The 15,672-nt window shown below is 36.8% G+C and overlaps 2 protein-coding genes across 4 annotated transcripts; both read right to left on the minus strand.

The window, feature by feature from the left end:
* Positions 1-111: 111 nt before the first annotated feature.
* LOC140802756 (protein M7-like) lies at positions 112-719 on the minus strand. Its single transcript, XM_073158351.1, has 2 exons — positions 356-719; positions 112-256 (listed from the first exon to the last, which is right to left on the minus strand). Exons 1-2 carry the CDS (start codon positions 660-662, stop codon positions 252-254), a joined length of 312 nt encoding a protein of 103 aa, XP_073014452.1. The 5' UTR covers positions 663-719; the 3' UTR covers positions 112-251.
* Positions 720-2,613: 1,894 nt separating this feature from the next.
* On the minus strand, positions 2,614-15,253 carry LOC140788564 (probable transcriptional regulator SLK2). 3 transcript variants are annotated; one of them, XM_073137848.1, is made up of 12 exons: positions 15,031-15,253; positions 13,655-14,585; positions 13,434-13,565; positions 12,084-12,132; positions 10,664-10,878; positions 10,445-10,513; positions 8,002-8,102; positions 6,506-6,599; positions 6,345-6,414; positions 4,430-5,263; positions 4,063-4,149; positions 2,614-2,824 (listed from the first exon to the last, which is right to left on the minus strand). In XM_073137848.1, the coding sequence occupies exons 2-11, from the start codon at positions 14,369-14,371 to the stop codon at positions 4,085-4,087; spliced, it is 2,346 nt and encodes a 781-aa protein (XP_072993949.1). In that variant the 5' UTR covers positions 14,372-14,585; positions 15,031-15,253; the 3' UTR covers positions 2,614-2,824; positions 4,063-4,084. The 3 variants fall into 3 exon arrangements, with proteins under 3 accessions (XP_072993949.1, XP_072993958.1, XP_072993965.1); XM_073137857.1 differs by having other exon boundaries at positions 13,655-14,535; positions 15,031-15,225; XM_073137864.1 differs by lacking the exons at positions 2,614-2,824; positions 4,063-4,149 and having other exon boundaries at positions 4,226-5,263.
* Positions 15,254-15,672: the final 419 nt, after the last annotated feature.

Raw genomic sequence — 15,672 nt, forward strand, 5'->3', positions numbered from 1 at the left:
TATTTATCGCTACTAAACATTATAAATTATTGAGATTGAGAGCTGCTCAAAAGGAATTCAAAAGCTAGAGCAAGCCAAGCAATGCAAGAACTCGAGTTTTATTGACACCGATCAAGTTTCACCAACATCTATCATCCATTGAGCTCAGCTCATGGTAAGCATAGAAGAAGGAAGACAGCAAAGAGCAAAGATAATTGCAGTTGAAGCTCGACAGACAGCCTTCTTTTATTTGACACTCCTTGCCGCACTCACTAAGCTGTTCACAAAGTGTTTGATCAAGTGACAAATATGTTAGACATACCCTCACTGCATGCAAATTATCACATCTCAATAGTTAAAGAGATAGCAAGCTTACAGCAATTAACAGATGGAATGTTGCATCTGGAAGGCAACCTGCTGATGATCTCGAGTGTGCTGCATGCACAGCTGTGGTCGATGGCTCCCAAAGCCGAGCAGCATTGCGGGCTAGGTGCCCCATTAGAGGCACCCGGTACGACGTACGGTGCACAGTTTACGAGGCCCGAGAGTTCGACCGAGCAATTCTGCGAGAGAGCCACCTGAGAATGCACAGCGAGGGTCATGAGCAGGAGGGCCAGAGCGAAGGCGGTCCGCGAGAAGACTGGCATTGAAGGAAGAGAGGTGATGGACTTGGTTGCTGCCATAGCTGAGTAAATAAAAATTCTGATATGTTCACTTGTTTTCTGGATCACCAGATGAGAATCATGTTCATCATATATAGGGGAGGTGGGGGAGTGGGGGTGGCTGGTGAGGATTGCATGGATGAACTGCACTCTTGAATGTGTACTTTGAGGTGAAAGAAGCGGCCAGTTCAATGTTGGTGAATCACCAAACACCTGAAGAGTTGCACTCTGGCAACTAAATATGATGGTTGTTAATTTTCAAGTAGATGTATCACTTGGTAGATGCTATCTTCAATGAGAGCATGGATATGGTGTGAAGCAAGAGGTTATTGGACTAAAAAGGAAAGCACAGAGAGGAAATTGAGATGAAGAGTTAGGTTAGGAGGAGGATTCTTTTCTTTTTCTTTTTCTTTTTTAAATTTATTTTTTTGCCTTTTGTTTGGTCTTTTCTCAACAAAAGAGAAAGATTATTGTTTCAATTAGGTATGAGCATTAATTATTTATTAGTGTTCTTTTAGGAAGGTCCTGTTTTAGTTGGAAAAGCATACACAAATGAACAAAGAAATAAGCTTTTCAAGTTGAGAAAAAAAAAAAGAGGACAAATTTGAGACAGTTCTGATGAAAGGTGAACCTACTTAGGTGCTTAAAGATGAACATCGCATATGTTTTGAGAGACTTGCGATAAAATTAAGGAAACCTAAGATCAGTCCAGGAGGTTTTGCAATTTAATTATCTTTAGTTTTTTAATTTATAATAATAAATTTAACATACACCGAATATATAAATTGCATTTACTCTATTATAATATATATATTGACTATAAAAAAATATATGCACTTAATTTTATATTCTAAATTAAAAAATTTAAATATAATTAAATTACAAAAGCCCTATCCACCCGTATCCATAAGGTAGTTCCGAGTAAGTATAAAGAGTTTAATCTTTCGAAAGATTTGTTCAATGAATAGCCTTTCGAGGTAGCTATGCAAGAGAGTTCTATCAATTTATACAGAATATCGTTCAATGATAACATGTCTAAGAACCAACCTCAAAATCCTAGGCTGTTAATGGGCAATTACTTGATACTGCCGCATTTTACACATCTTGGTAGACCTCCCTTTAGCATAGAATAAATTCTGTTAGGAATAAGATCTTGATCGATCTAAACTTAAAAAAATTATTAAAATTTAGATAATAGTAACCCCATGAGTTAAGATTCTAATAACTCTGATTTCACCTAAATCGTGACTAAAAAGATATAAATAAAATAATAAAGAGAGATTAAAATAGAGCAGAACAATAAATATCCAAAATTTCGCGATCATCAGAGGGTGACGGACGACTAAGGGTGACGGTGAATAGCCATATAATGGGGTGACTCTAAAAAAAAAATAGTGGCTAGAGTTTGAGTGCTTGGAAAGATCCTACAATTATAATCTATTTTTATAAAAATAAAAACGATCTAACGACTACGATAAAAACGATAATAAGAAAATAGTTAAACTCAAGCAATTTTTAAAATTTAGATACTTGAATGAATAAACAAAAAAGCCTAGCCCCTTTATATATAAAGGTTGAATACAATGAATTCTACTCGATTAGTCCTAAAAATTTATGAGAATCAAATTAAGACTTATCTTAAAGACTTACATGACTTAATTAAACTTATCTTAATGATTTACATAATTTAACTATACTTATCTTAAAAACTTACATAAGCATAAAATAATTAAAAAATAAATAGACTCAGGCTCGACTTAATCCATGGGGTCGGGTCGGATACTCACAAATTCTTAAACAATATTTGAGAAGGGAGAAAATGGATGGCAGCAAGCTTTACTCTGACGGAACATCTATTTTTTTTTAAAGGCTCATGTGATGCTCATCCAAATTGATTTACAAAATCCAGTCTAAAGTGAAACCTCTGTAAAAGAAACGAAGTTGTGGCTTTGAAAGTAACAAGATTGAGACATTAAAAAAGATGCTGGTGTTAATCTAGATTGACTTCGTCAGCATTCCTAAAAGCTTCAAATGCAATAAACTCAAAATATTTGATCAAACAACTCTACTAGATACAGTCAGTAAAACAAATCAAATTGGCACTTTTGCTAGTTTCCTACTCTTGCAGAAGCTTCCTCTTAGTGGAGACATTCTCTAGCATGACTGTCACATTTGGAAGAACTCTGCAAAACACAACGCATTAGCATAATGTGATAATCCCCTTGTTGGTTTAAGAGATTAATATAAATATAGATCGAAGTTTGCGCATGCTTTCATTTCACAATTTACATCATGCTTTCACTGAGGTTCTATACATTGATAAAATATGAGTAATAAACACTTTCTCCTGACAAGTAAGACCAAGATAATTATAATACCACATACCAGTTAGGGAACTAATGCCACAGAAGAATATCTCAGATTGTTTACTTCTCTCGGCATTGTGTCTTGTCAAATAAAGTTTGCTCATACAATAATTTTTCATGGAGTTCTGCATTCCATCTATCTTAAGTCATCTAAAAGACAAAAGACATGCTCATCTTAATCCGTGTGTGCGAAGTTCGATTGGTAAGTGAACCAGAAAGATATTCAACTCTTATACATGTATTTTTCCCAAAGTGCTCCAACTCGCATCTCTAAGTTATTCAATTTTACCATCACCTAGCATGCAATTAATTACTATTTGATGGAAATTCTACCACAGTGCTCATGCTACCGTCAACAATAAAGTGTAAAGAGGTCTCAGTTGTCCTAGTTCATATTTACTCCCCATGAATATATAGGCCAACTTTGTCACAATACCCAGCATCAACTTGATCTTCCCTTGCCAAATAATTTTCATAAACTGCTACTGTCCCTTTTTTTCATGCATCTGATATTTCCTTCCAAAGATGACATTAGTTACTTGAAATTTGTAAATATCATTATCTACAAACATTTTTTCCAGAGCAATTAAGAGAGAAAAATAAGACCACTGTTAAGAATTTCCCTAAACACAAGGAACCGGAGGCTGCGATTCTGATTTGCATAAGAATGTATCAAAGAAAACAAGCCCCTAAAAAATATTAATAGCATCATGGGGAGTACCTTTTGGCCTTGCAGTGCATAATTATGTATTAAATGTATGTCAAATATGTGACAAACCATTAAATTGATGAATAACTGAATCATTCTGAAAAGTAAGATAAACCAATCTCAGTTCTTGGTTCTTCCCATCAAACAAAAGTATTAAGTGCAGACAAAAACAAAGTGGCTTATTCTAAGGTTAGGGAGCTTGTAGCTTAGAAAATATGTTTCAGGTACCCTCTGAAAGGAAATGTCATCCCGAGAATATAGTTGCATGTTACTCACATGAAATCATCTTTTTTCAATTTTATAGAGAATTATATTAAAATAACAGAGCTAGTAATAAGAACCAAACCTGGATAATTTAGCAGCAAATTTCACAGCTCAACAGCAGAACCTACTCTTGTTTTATCACTTGATCCGTCTATCTTTCCAGCAAAATCTTTGAAAGACATTAGTTAAGCTCAAATGATAAGACCAAACTTACAATGTAAAAGTAAAAGAGATACTGCTAGCAATTGGTGTAATTAGAGAAGTACTCAAATTGGCAGCTAAAAATTGCCAAGGTAAACCCAAGAAGTCTGTCACATAATAGACACTCAGACCTATTATGCCAAAGCTGCTATACATTGTTCTTCAAGAGTTTGAACTTACCAAATAGTCAAAACAATTCTATAAATAATTTCAGACTTTCCAGTCACATTCCATATCAACTGACTCACCACTAAAAATTCCATTTTCTGAAAACTCTTGAGCAATTTGCTCAAGTTCTGGCAGATCCATGTGCTGATGCAAGTTTGCTTCTGAGCTAATGCTGCTTCCACCAACCATGGGATTGCTGGCAACAGATTTGAAACTGTTATTCCTGCTCGGAACCATCCCCGTAGGGTTGTTGCTCATGTTGCTGGGAACATTTCCCAACACTGTTGTATTTCTTACTGGTCCATTGTTCATCCTGGCAGGCATGCCTCCTGTACCACTAACACAACTGCCATATAAGTTCCCACCAGCCAGGTTACAATTCAAGTTAGGAGCACTAGGAGATGGTTCTGATGCCCCTTTGTCATTATTCATCACTTCTTGCAGCAGTTGCTGAATTACATGTTGCTGCAATTGTTGGTTTACCCCTGAGGGCTGCAGATTATTCTGCTGCAGCAAATTACTATTCGGAGGAGGCTGTTGCTGTACTGGGCCTGATAATCCATTTGACAGAACTGATGAAACAGAGGTCTGAAATTGCATGGCTTGTGCCTGGTTAGAACTATTGAACACACTAGACACTTCCTGCTGAAGTGTGCTATGACTTGGGCTCATAGAGTTCTTTAATAAGTTCTGATAATTACTCAATCCCACAACATTCGATGGGGCATTATTAAGGAATCGGGTGCTTCGTGAGTTATTGTTCATATGGCAGCTTATGCCAGGATTGCCCAACATTTTACTCAGGTTGCTCTGATCAGTCGGAATGCAGTTAGCAGAAATCAGTTGTTCCTTCTCCTGAATCTTCTGTGTCTGGAGCTTAGCAGCTGCCTGTTCAGAATAGTTCCTCAAGCTCTCTGCAAGAGTAATTACATTTGCAGTAATAAAAAATGACATACTTTGGCTGCTAAAACTTGATTTCTTGATATAAGAATAAATACAAGGAGCAGAAATAAGGAAATTAAAGTATACGATGGGGAACTACAATAAAAAGATTCTTGTTTGGGAGGACAAAAAAAGAACGGACAGAAGCAGAACATAAACAGCAAAATCAACACTTACCATCATCATCATCTAAAGTCTAAACCTCTTTCATTCATATCAGAATGGGCTACAGAGCATATATCGCTCTTGAGAAGGTTAAATAAACCTTACAATCTACTCTAGACCTGATACGAGACCTCTAGAGATGGAATTCAAATTCTGACTAAGGCAAATTCAAGTTAGAGAATAGCATGTCCTGAGGCCTTAGGTCAAGGTTTGGGACCTTGAACTATGAACACCAGTCTTATTGGTCCAAGACTGAGCTAATCTAACCAACAAGTATAATTGAGGAGAGGATATGAGTACTGGGAACCAGCCATCACGGCAACAAAAATTAATCCAATATTGCAGTGTTGAGTTACAGAAAAACAGGTTTAAAATGCAAAAGATTTAATCTCATGAGTCTGCAGAATTGTTTAACATCCAATTAGTAGCTGATTACAGCCCACTAAAGATGAGGAAGTTGCAAGCATAGGCTGATATCTCAAAGCAGAAAGGGCCTGACATGGACCGAAAAGTACGAGGGCTGGAAATGGCCTGTTGTTGAGAGGTCACTCTGCTTTTGAGGTCCACAGAACTTTTCCATTTGATGATTGATCGAACGAAGCATCCCATACTATTTATGGTGAAATCTATAGGATTTCAGCAATGCTAGAATTTGTATTCTCTTTACTAAGTCACATGAAATTTTAATGATCCCTTCTAAGTACTTCAGTACTTCCTAAAATACAACAAAATGTGTGTCCATCTGACTTATTTGCAGGGATATGCGTAAGTTCAAGAAAATACCCAATGTCATTGATTTATGCTATCTGAAATGATGCAAATTCCAACACAAAAAGATAGTAATGCCTTTAAAGGAAAAGAAAAATCATGTAAGAGCAGTTTTCAGACCTATGGGTCCAATCTTCTGCTTGCGGCAAATATCAATCAAGTCCTTCATGCTATTTACCACTTCAGATATCTGCCAACAGTCAAGAAATTCAGTGAAGAGTTTATAAAATGACATCTGTTCTTAGATGATGACATAAGTACAAAAAATGCATATTAACTACCTGCAAACACCGTACATATCGTTTAGAAAACCCAAAGTCATTTAACAACTGTGACTCCAGATTTTTTGCCAGCTGACGACCTGCTGTCACAAACCTTAACGAAAAAGGAGAAAGAGAAGAAAAGATGGTTAAATAAAGCAACTTACTACACCAGAAAGAAAGTAGGTTCAGATGCTCTCCTTGTGATCACTTACAGAATATAAAACAGGAGAAAATTATTCTTAGTTTTTACTTTTTAGATGTATTAGGATGATCTCCGAATACAATCTATTGGATATGCACAAAAAATTAACAGAAACATAAGATAAGCAATTGGTAATAAGTGGTCTGCTGATATTTTCAGGAATACTTACATATTAAACCTAGGGAAAAGCCCAGAAATTACCATGAGCATTTTGTGAAAAATATAATCAAAACCTGAACAAAATAATGCAATACTTGTAATATTTTGTATATTTCCGACGTCATAAAAGATTAAAAGGTTTCAACCTTTTTTGTCAAGGACATTTTAAATTTGCAATCACCTAGTCTTTGATTATCAGCTCTTAACCTAAACTTAATGCTTGCAACCTTACAAAGATCTAAAGAAATTGCAACGTCGGATACAACTATCGCACCCACCTGATATTTCCCTGATAATCAAAATAGCCTAGCATAAGAAGATAAACAAGCTTATAACAGTACATTCCAATTATTGATCCCAGAAATTAACCTCATGGACAAGAATTTCAAAAAAATAAAGCACATGATACATATCAGTAAAAATGAGAGCATGCGACATGACTACACATTTGTAGACACGCACGCATTCTCCAATATTAAGTAATTAAAATATGCATAGAACAATACAAACCAACATGAATGCATGGATGCAAATCTAAAGATGCATAACATGACAGAAGTAGAGATGCAACAATAGTAGTACAATGACTGGTGGCATGTGAGCATCAAAAGTATCTGCATGACCACATCATCTCTAGGTCATGATTACCTATTTTCACAATTATTTATGGCCATAATTTATGCTACTAAATACTAATATAAATTAAAATGATGTGATGTACATCAACATTGTGGATGCCAAATTTACGTGAATGATGAATCCCCACGTAGAGTTTCTGAATTAAGAAACCCTTGAGCACATGAGGACATTGCAGAGAGATGCAGAAAAGGCAATAAATAATCCAAGGGAGTATACAGTTGTGTTGATTCTGTCAAAATTGTCAACAACAAAGGATCTGCTCTCCACCTGTTCCAACTTTGTCACTGACAATATCCATGCATAATTATGATGCAATGGATATGAAAAATTGAACTAAGCAGATGTTTGTCAAACTTAGCGGGAAGGAGATATCAGGTTTCTAACTTGCAGAGAAGATACTATAATATGAAATTGTTTTGTAGGTAGAATCATCTTAACTACAGAAATAAAAAACAATTTCTTCCATCATAAAAAAAATAATGCTCATAAATGTGGCATCAAGGAGTTCACTCACATATTACAACTGGCTTGCAAATCTTGTTGTGATACGCCAGCAGATCCACTTTCATTGGCAGCAACTTGATATTTCTGGGCAACTTGCAACAGTTGGTTCACCTGTAAATAAGAAATGTACAGTTAATTCTCTTTTGCAAATGCATCATGCAAAGATCTAGTGAATCAGGTAACTTCATGCTGCAATTAACATAAAAATAAATTTTCAATCCAAAGAGAAGGCAGAATGCTTCATGCACAAAACAATAGGTTGTATAAAAGCATGAATTTTAAAAGACAACCTATTTGAATGCCAATAAATTCAAAGAATAGGGCTACAAACTAGCTAAGCAAGCCAGTAATGGGATGAGGAGGCTCAGCTTGAAACATAGATAACAGCTTGTTAGCCAGCAGAGAAATGCTGGCATCAAGCATATTCAAGTATGGAGGGGAGCAACGTTACTGAATTATATTATATTATTATGTAATCCAATTCGTGATGCAGTTTTTTCCAAACAAAAAGTTTAGTTTTGTCATGCAAACACCAAGATGGTGTGTCACGGGAAGTATTATGATTTTGCACAAAATGTCGGCAAAAACTACACAAAGAAAGAAAGAGCTTAGTTGTAGCCTTGTTGAGCAGTCACCAGGATCATGTGCCTCAGGAAGCATTATGATTTTGAGTAAAACATCAAGAAATACTACATAAATTAATGTGATTAGTTGATTTTGTGGCCTATTTAAATGAAACCAGTAAACCTGAGGGATGCTTTGCATCTAATGCTCTAAGACATCTGTTTGGGAGTCATTGGTCAAAAGTTTGCTACATGGATCAAGTAGAAACTAGAAAGCCAAATGAAATTAAAAATTGCACAATCCCTAGCTTAATTTCTATTGGAAAAAAATTATTCTTTATATTATGCATCATTGAAAGGAAAACCTATATTTTAAAAACTTGTTTCTTTATTTACATGCTCGAGGACAAGCATGACTCAGGTATGGGGGTGTGATCAACACATAAATGTGATGATCAATACACATAAAATATATTATTACGTACGCTAATTATAATTACAAAGTGGTACTTCTAATATATTCTATGTGTATTGTCGATAAAAAGAGTTTTCCAATAAATATAGTCAAAAGGGCTGCAAAAGAGGAATAAAATGTCAGTCGATCTTAAACAAAGATTTTCAAAGAATGTTGCATTGATCATTACGTGATTGCTTGTGCTACAGTCACTCAAGCAAATCGGCATAAGTGCTCGAGCAAATAGAAATTGAAGGTTCCAATTTCATCCAATAGATGCGATGGACGGTTGTTCCAATGCACAGTTGCTAAAATGAAAAGGTGGCTAAGCAACGCTTTGAAGTCCATAAAAAGAAGCCTTTAGTCCAATCCAGGGAGAGATACTTCATTCCATCTCAATTAATCCCCAACAATCTTTGCCTAGTGTGTGTTGGTGTGTTGAGAGTCAGAGTATTGTAATAGTTCTGAATGAAGAACAATGCCTTCACAATTGCCTTTGGACCAGAGTATGGAGTAATTTTTGTCGAAGGTTCTAGGGAAATCTCAGCTAAGTGATGTATCTCTCTATTTATCTTTGTCAATTGAGTTGGAGTTTAGATATATGATTCATTAGTATTTCTTTATTTGTGGTAGTAATGATGGAGGAAAGATACCCAGTATACAATATGTGTGGAAATGTTATTATATATAATTATCGTGTCTAGTATCCAACGGTTCCTGGACTATATCTAGCATAGATTGATTGGGAGTGGATGGGTCATACTATAATCCAGACGGTTTGTGCTATTATACCTAGTTGATCTATACTTGGGAAGTATAGTAAAATATTTCAGTAGTGATATGAAGGTGGAAAACCCGGTACACTAGATTATAAAAGTTTAATCTAGTCACAATTATAAATCGAATCCAGTTATTCTAGATTTCATTTATATTGGAGAAATAGTATCCTAAACTATTCATGGTGTAAACTACATCCAGTAATTCTAGAGAGGAACCTATGGCCTTAGATTATTCTCAATATGTTTGAATCTCATTTCAGTTTATGTTAGATTTTCTTAAATTCTTATTTTCACAAATTTATTGTTTGTTTATTTACTGCTTTAATTTTAAGAATTGGTGACAATTTGTCTTTGTGGAAACAATCCTGTATTATAGGCTTTCATGTAATTGTGCTGCTATAGTGTTGGCAGCTTCCAAGTCTAGATTCGATTGGATTATATAATGAAGACAGAGAAGAACAATTATCAATCCAAAGGGAGCTAAAAGGAGACTCATCTTTTCATGAATGGATTATAGTTTTTCTACATTCTTTCATTATGAGATGGAGCTACTTTCATGTGGCATATGGAAGTAGAAACAAAGAAACTTTGTTCTCCCCATTTTTCTAATAATAGGCAGGAAATGCACAAGTGACATCTATAGAAGTAAATAGATACCTGGGGTGCTATCAATCTGCGAGGTAGGAACTCTTCATGACGTTGTGCACAGAATTCCCAGGAAATTATCTGAAAATTTTAAAAGTTCAGTTACATCAACTGATAGACTTAACAATCACATACCACAACAGTTAAAAAAAAAATCTGTAGTATCAAAAATAAAGTAGGCAGAAACTCCCAATGCCAGGTGATGCAGCACTAGCTACATTAAAGTTAAACCTTTAATTCTGGAGTGAATATAATTCGCAGTTGTCCCTCACGGACAACACGCAGATGTTCATAAACACTTTCTTGAACAGCTTTTGCATACTCGAGCATCATTACTCCAGATGTAGACCGACATTCCCGAGGCATGCCGAGGAATAGGTGTTCATCAATAACACCATGGTCAAATTTAATTTGACAAAGCCTAGGGAGTATTTCAAAAGTAGCCTCTGTCATAAAGCCAAAACAGAAAGAGCCAAAGATAAAGATCACATTAGAAATTTCTAAAAACTTACTCAAAACATACAATAAATTAATAGATGAAAATAAACATAAAATTGATCACAGGTACACAACTATATCAGAATGAAGTGCATAGCTATTAACAAGGAGAAAATCAGTTCAACAGATCTTCTAGAGCAGGCATTTATCAGATTATTGAAGTATCAAATATCCAAAAAGACCATCCAGCGTGATAGTAGGGCAGATCAAAAATAAATTGCAGAGCCATAGACCATTGAAAAAGTTTTTTTTTAAAAAGGATGATATTATATAGATAAAGATTTTCTGTATACTAGGGTTGGTAGAATTTAATTGCAGAACACAATGTCTAAAAGCAAAAAAGTAAATTCAGCAAAGAGATTATTACACTGTAAAATTGATATCTACCCTAGATATCAAGGAGAATATCATAATAAGAAAATATAATCCAATCTTAACTCTGAAGTGCTAAAACAGAAAATTTGATGTTCTTTAATAAACTTATTAACTAATAGGGGTAAACCAAATAGATTGGAGACAGACAGACCAGAGTCAAAGTTTAGACCTAGTCAGCTCAGGGAAAGATGGCAAGCTGAGTAAACAGAGGTCATAGAATAATATAGATGGTTATGTTCTAGTGCATCCACTAGGCTTGCCAACTTCCATATTTTTCAATCTTTTTTTCAATCTTGCTAATATGTACAAGTATCATAATGATTAAGTGCTACCAGCATATAGCAACTCACTCCCTTTCGATCAGAAAAAAATCAAACACCAACCGATGAAATTTTTAATGTGCACAAGATGGTGATACACTGAGATACATACAAATTATATATTGTTCAGTGCAGTGTAACTAGTTCAGGCTCATAACCTATTGTCACATTTTTAGGATGGAGGAAAGATGCACCTACTGCACAGATACTTTATCTTGTTCTGGACCAACAATATCATCTATACAATACTGTTCCACTTCTAATCATGCATATTGAAGTTTCTGAAAAGAAACAAGATTCATGGGCATTAGAGATCATGATAGAGAAAACATAGCAACAATGCATATGATGCCAAATTTTCATACCACCAAGATAACAAAATTAACAGTGTTTCATCAGAACAAATGCTTGCGGTAGGCAAGTCGTAATAAATTAATAATAGCAGTGAATCAACTAACCAAATCCTTTTCCAGATCTAGAACCACAGATGTCGCAGTGCCATGCACCCTGCAATAAAAACATAGTTATTTCAAGGATCAAAATTTAGAGTCTCACCTCTAGAGATGATATACTTCTAAGTATTGCAACATAATTCTACCTATATTCTCCATAAATGGTATTATTTGTATATAGAATTTTAGTTAATCAAGCAAAAGGCAGTAAGATGAGGCATCGTCACCATAATGACAATAATAAGAGACTAAGAACTTCCTCTCTGACTTATTGACGATGCTCAAAGATTAATTAATAGTCATGAAAGTACTAGTCTCTAAGCCAGGGAAGTCCTAGCCATTTCAAAACGAAACTCAGTTAGATCTAATTCAAGTCTACAGATAAAAGCATGCCCTTGAGTTGGCCTAGTTCATGCCAAAGCCATCATTGATTACACATGAAAAAAAGAAAAAAACTAGTCCAATAATATGTATAGTTAGTTGTACTAGTGTTTGTCTTATACAAAAAGAAAGAAAAATAATGCTCAAAATTATATCCCAAATCAAACTAAATCTCAGAAGGTAGGAAACAAGGCAGCATAATAAGTCACATAAGCACCGAACCAAATAAGCTGCAGCCCTTAACCATTCTTCTCTGTATTTTTCCCCTCATGCTACTTGCATGTACAAGATGCAGAAGAATTACGAACATGAGAAATACTTGAAGGCTTAAAAGGTTGCACACACTTTTCAAAAAATTGCAGTCCTAATATACCTATACATTTGTAGCAAACTGGTACACCTGGCCCTGCACAAGATAGTCTAAGATACTATTTTATGCATGATGCCCAAGTCAAAACCATACATGAGCCAAAAGCCATTGAACAACCATTTGTTTCTATAACAGATGAAAATTTCATTAGAAGATTACTCAATACAAAGCATATGAGAGGAGGAACCTACTCTTCTTATCTTTATTACTGAGAAGACGATTATTGCCTAGAGTATTTCAATCTTAAAGCCAAAGGTATATCCCATCCATTCCTACAGGTTAATAATCCTACAATTACTCAACTAAGAGTTGCCAATTCAAGCACTATACCGAAGATAACCCATAAAGGAGACAAATGAAGTATATCATCTCTCGAAACACATCACAATTTCAACTTTTGTGTCTTGACTTCACTTGTAGGTAGGACAAATAGACAGACAGACAGACAGACAGACAGACAGACAGACAGACAGACAGACAGTAGTTCAGATAAGAGTTTCAGTTGTATTACCACACAGGATTTACTGTTGTAGCACAGCAAGAAGTCAGAATGGGTGGACTATAAGAAATACAACCGGATAAATAATTGTGGTTCAGAAACTAACCATAGATGTTTGTGGGAGAACACCAAGGGTGTGATTGGCTATATTACTGTATGATGATAAGCACCATCTTTTCCTTGCTTGTGGTGCAAAATACTCTGACACAAACTTTCTCCAGTAAGTGATGGAATTATCCTACAAATGGAAGTATTAGATAAACTAGTCACACCAAAAGATAGTGTTAGATATTTCATTAATCCCTATTATCAGCATATAAAACTCACAGGTGGCCGATGACGCTGGTGATACAAGTACTGCATAAGCCGACGAGCACATATCCCACTATCAAAAGCACGTTTAACAGGAGCACCTGGCTGAATATTGTATGGCATCAGCTGCTGCCTCAGCTGCTGCTGTTGAACAAGCTGTGCACGCTCCATCTGAGGAATGGATTGTAACATTTGGTGTTGCTGCTTCTGTTGCTGGAGTGCTAGTCGCTGCTGTTGCATTATGGTCTCTAGCTGTGGGTTCTGACGCCCCGGCATCTGCAAAGAGTCCTGCCTCTGAAGCAACTGCTGAATCATCTGCTGCTGCAGAATATCCTCCTGCCTCATTTCGATCCTTGGTTTCTTCTGCCCATGCAGCGCAACACCAGGCTCCTGTACCGTTGGGTGAGACGTGACACTAGACGCCCCATTATTTGGCACGTGGTGCTCCTGGCGAGAGCTCTGCTGCAGGATGGAGGAACCATCCATCACTGAAGAACCTGAGATGTTGTTGGACGAGAAGGACAATGGTGAGGTGGGAAGATGCATGTAGGAGTCTGTATTGATGCTGGTGCTCCGCTGCAATTGAGGCCCACAGGAGAATGCAGAGTTGGCGTCCGTGATCAAGGAACTAGCACCGATGCTGGGCGCAGATGAGTTTGCCACGCTATTGCGAACCCCACTTTTCATGTCCACAGAAGCAGGCGCAAGACCAGACTGCCCAATCCCGGACATAGTACTCACCGGGGCCGGGATCTGGCCATTGCCTTGAAAGGAGATTCCAGTGGAAGTACAAGACTGGGCTGGATAACACGTCAAGAGAACCGTAATGGGCCCACTAAGAAGGTGGCGGCCAGATGGTGACTAGAATCTGGATAGCTATCCAGAGCCAGCCCTACCTAGAAAAAACCCTCAAGGATTGAGGTAGAACCCCTAGTTTGTATTCCTTCTGGAACAACGAAATTTTTTGCAGTAGCAATTGCATAAGAAACAAAGAAAGGTTCTTGGTTAATATAGGTTGGCAAGAAATACAAATCGATAACGAAGACATGCAGAACAATTGGTCCCTATAACGGAACCGATCATACCCTAATCAACACTATGCCGCTAATTTTAGCTCCCGAAATATAAAATAATGTACAATAATGCAGTATAATTTTCTCAAAACCCTAACATTTCAATCTAAAGTCATCGCAAGTACAGTAAGGATCCTACTTCCCCCTAATTAGGACAAAAAGAATGACGAGAACATACTAAAAATCCACCGATCAAGAGAACCAAAACACCAAAAACTGAACCCTTTGCCCTGCTATCTTCCACCGAAAAGAGCTGGGAAAATAACAACAATGGGCAAAAAAATGGAGAGAAACCAATAAACTGAGATAGTGAATTACCTCCAAACTCACTACGACTCCCCAAAAAAAGACGCGAAATTGGAGAAGCTTGACGGTCTCTCGGTTTCGAAAGCGCCGTCCTCGAGCTGGCTTTAAATAGATCTCTGGAAAGCGAAACGAAGCCGACGACCGGATGACCGGCTTCGACCAGTCGACCTCCCGCTTACGTGCCGGCATCCGATGCCGTCAGACCGCGAGATACGAAGATCCACCGCAGGAGCCCAAATACGTGGCAGATCGTTACTGGGTTATTTTTGGGCCTGGAAATCGCACAACGGGGGACGGGGAAACCGGGAGCGAAGCAAAGGTACGCTGTTACGTAACATTTGATTAGTTTATCCACCGATCATTTTGTACCCGTTTGCGGACTCAAAGCGTAAACCCGCGGTCACACATGCTGTTCGACTCCGGGTCTCGACTTTGGGGTGCACAAACGACGTGCGTTTCGAACAGCGGTCGTATTTTATCTTTAACTGCGAGCGCACGTGCTGGGTGCGTTACTATTTTTCTTCAAGATTTTTATATGGCTTAATTTACACCTTCACCCCTCAACTGTTGATGATTTTCATTTTCACCCACTATCTTCTATCTTCTATCTTCTATCTTCTATCTTCTATCTTCTATATTCATAATTCATATGGG

This window comes from Typha latifolia, chromosome 1 (genome assembly GCF_019914945.1).
Source record: "Typha latifolia isolate L0001 chromosome 1, TyphaL0001v2, whole genome shotgun sequence".
Taxonomy (NCBI): domain Eukaryota; kingdom Viridiplantae; phylum Streptophyta; class Magnoliopsida; order Poales; family Typhaceae; genus Typha; species Typha latifolia.

Bases quoted from the DNA above. Each gene is read 5' to 3' on its own strand.
- LOC140802756 (XM_073158351.1), bottom strand. From the start codon at position 662: ATGGCAGCAACCAAGTCCATCACCTCTCTTCCTTCAATGCCAGTCTTC.
- LOC140788564 (XM_073137848.1), bottom strand. From the start codon at position 14,371: ATGTCCGGGATTGGGCAGTCTGGTCTTGCGCCTGCTTCTGTGGACATG. The intron at 12,133-13,433 runs GTTAGTTTCTGA...TTTTTATTGCAG, and splicing joins TTCTCCCACAAACATCTATG to GGTGCATGGCACTGCGACAT. The intron at 6,600-8,001 runs GTGAGTGAACTC...TTTTTCGTTAAG, and splicing joins TTGCAAGCCAGTTGTAATAT to GTTTGTGACAGCAGGTCGTC.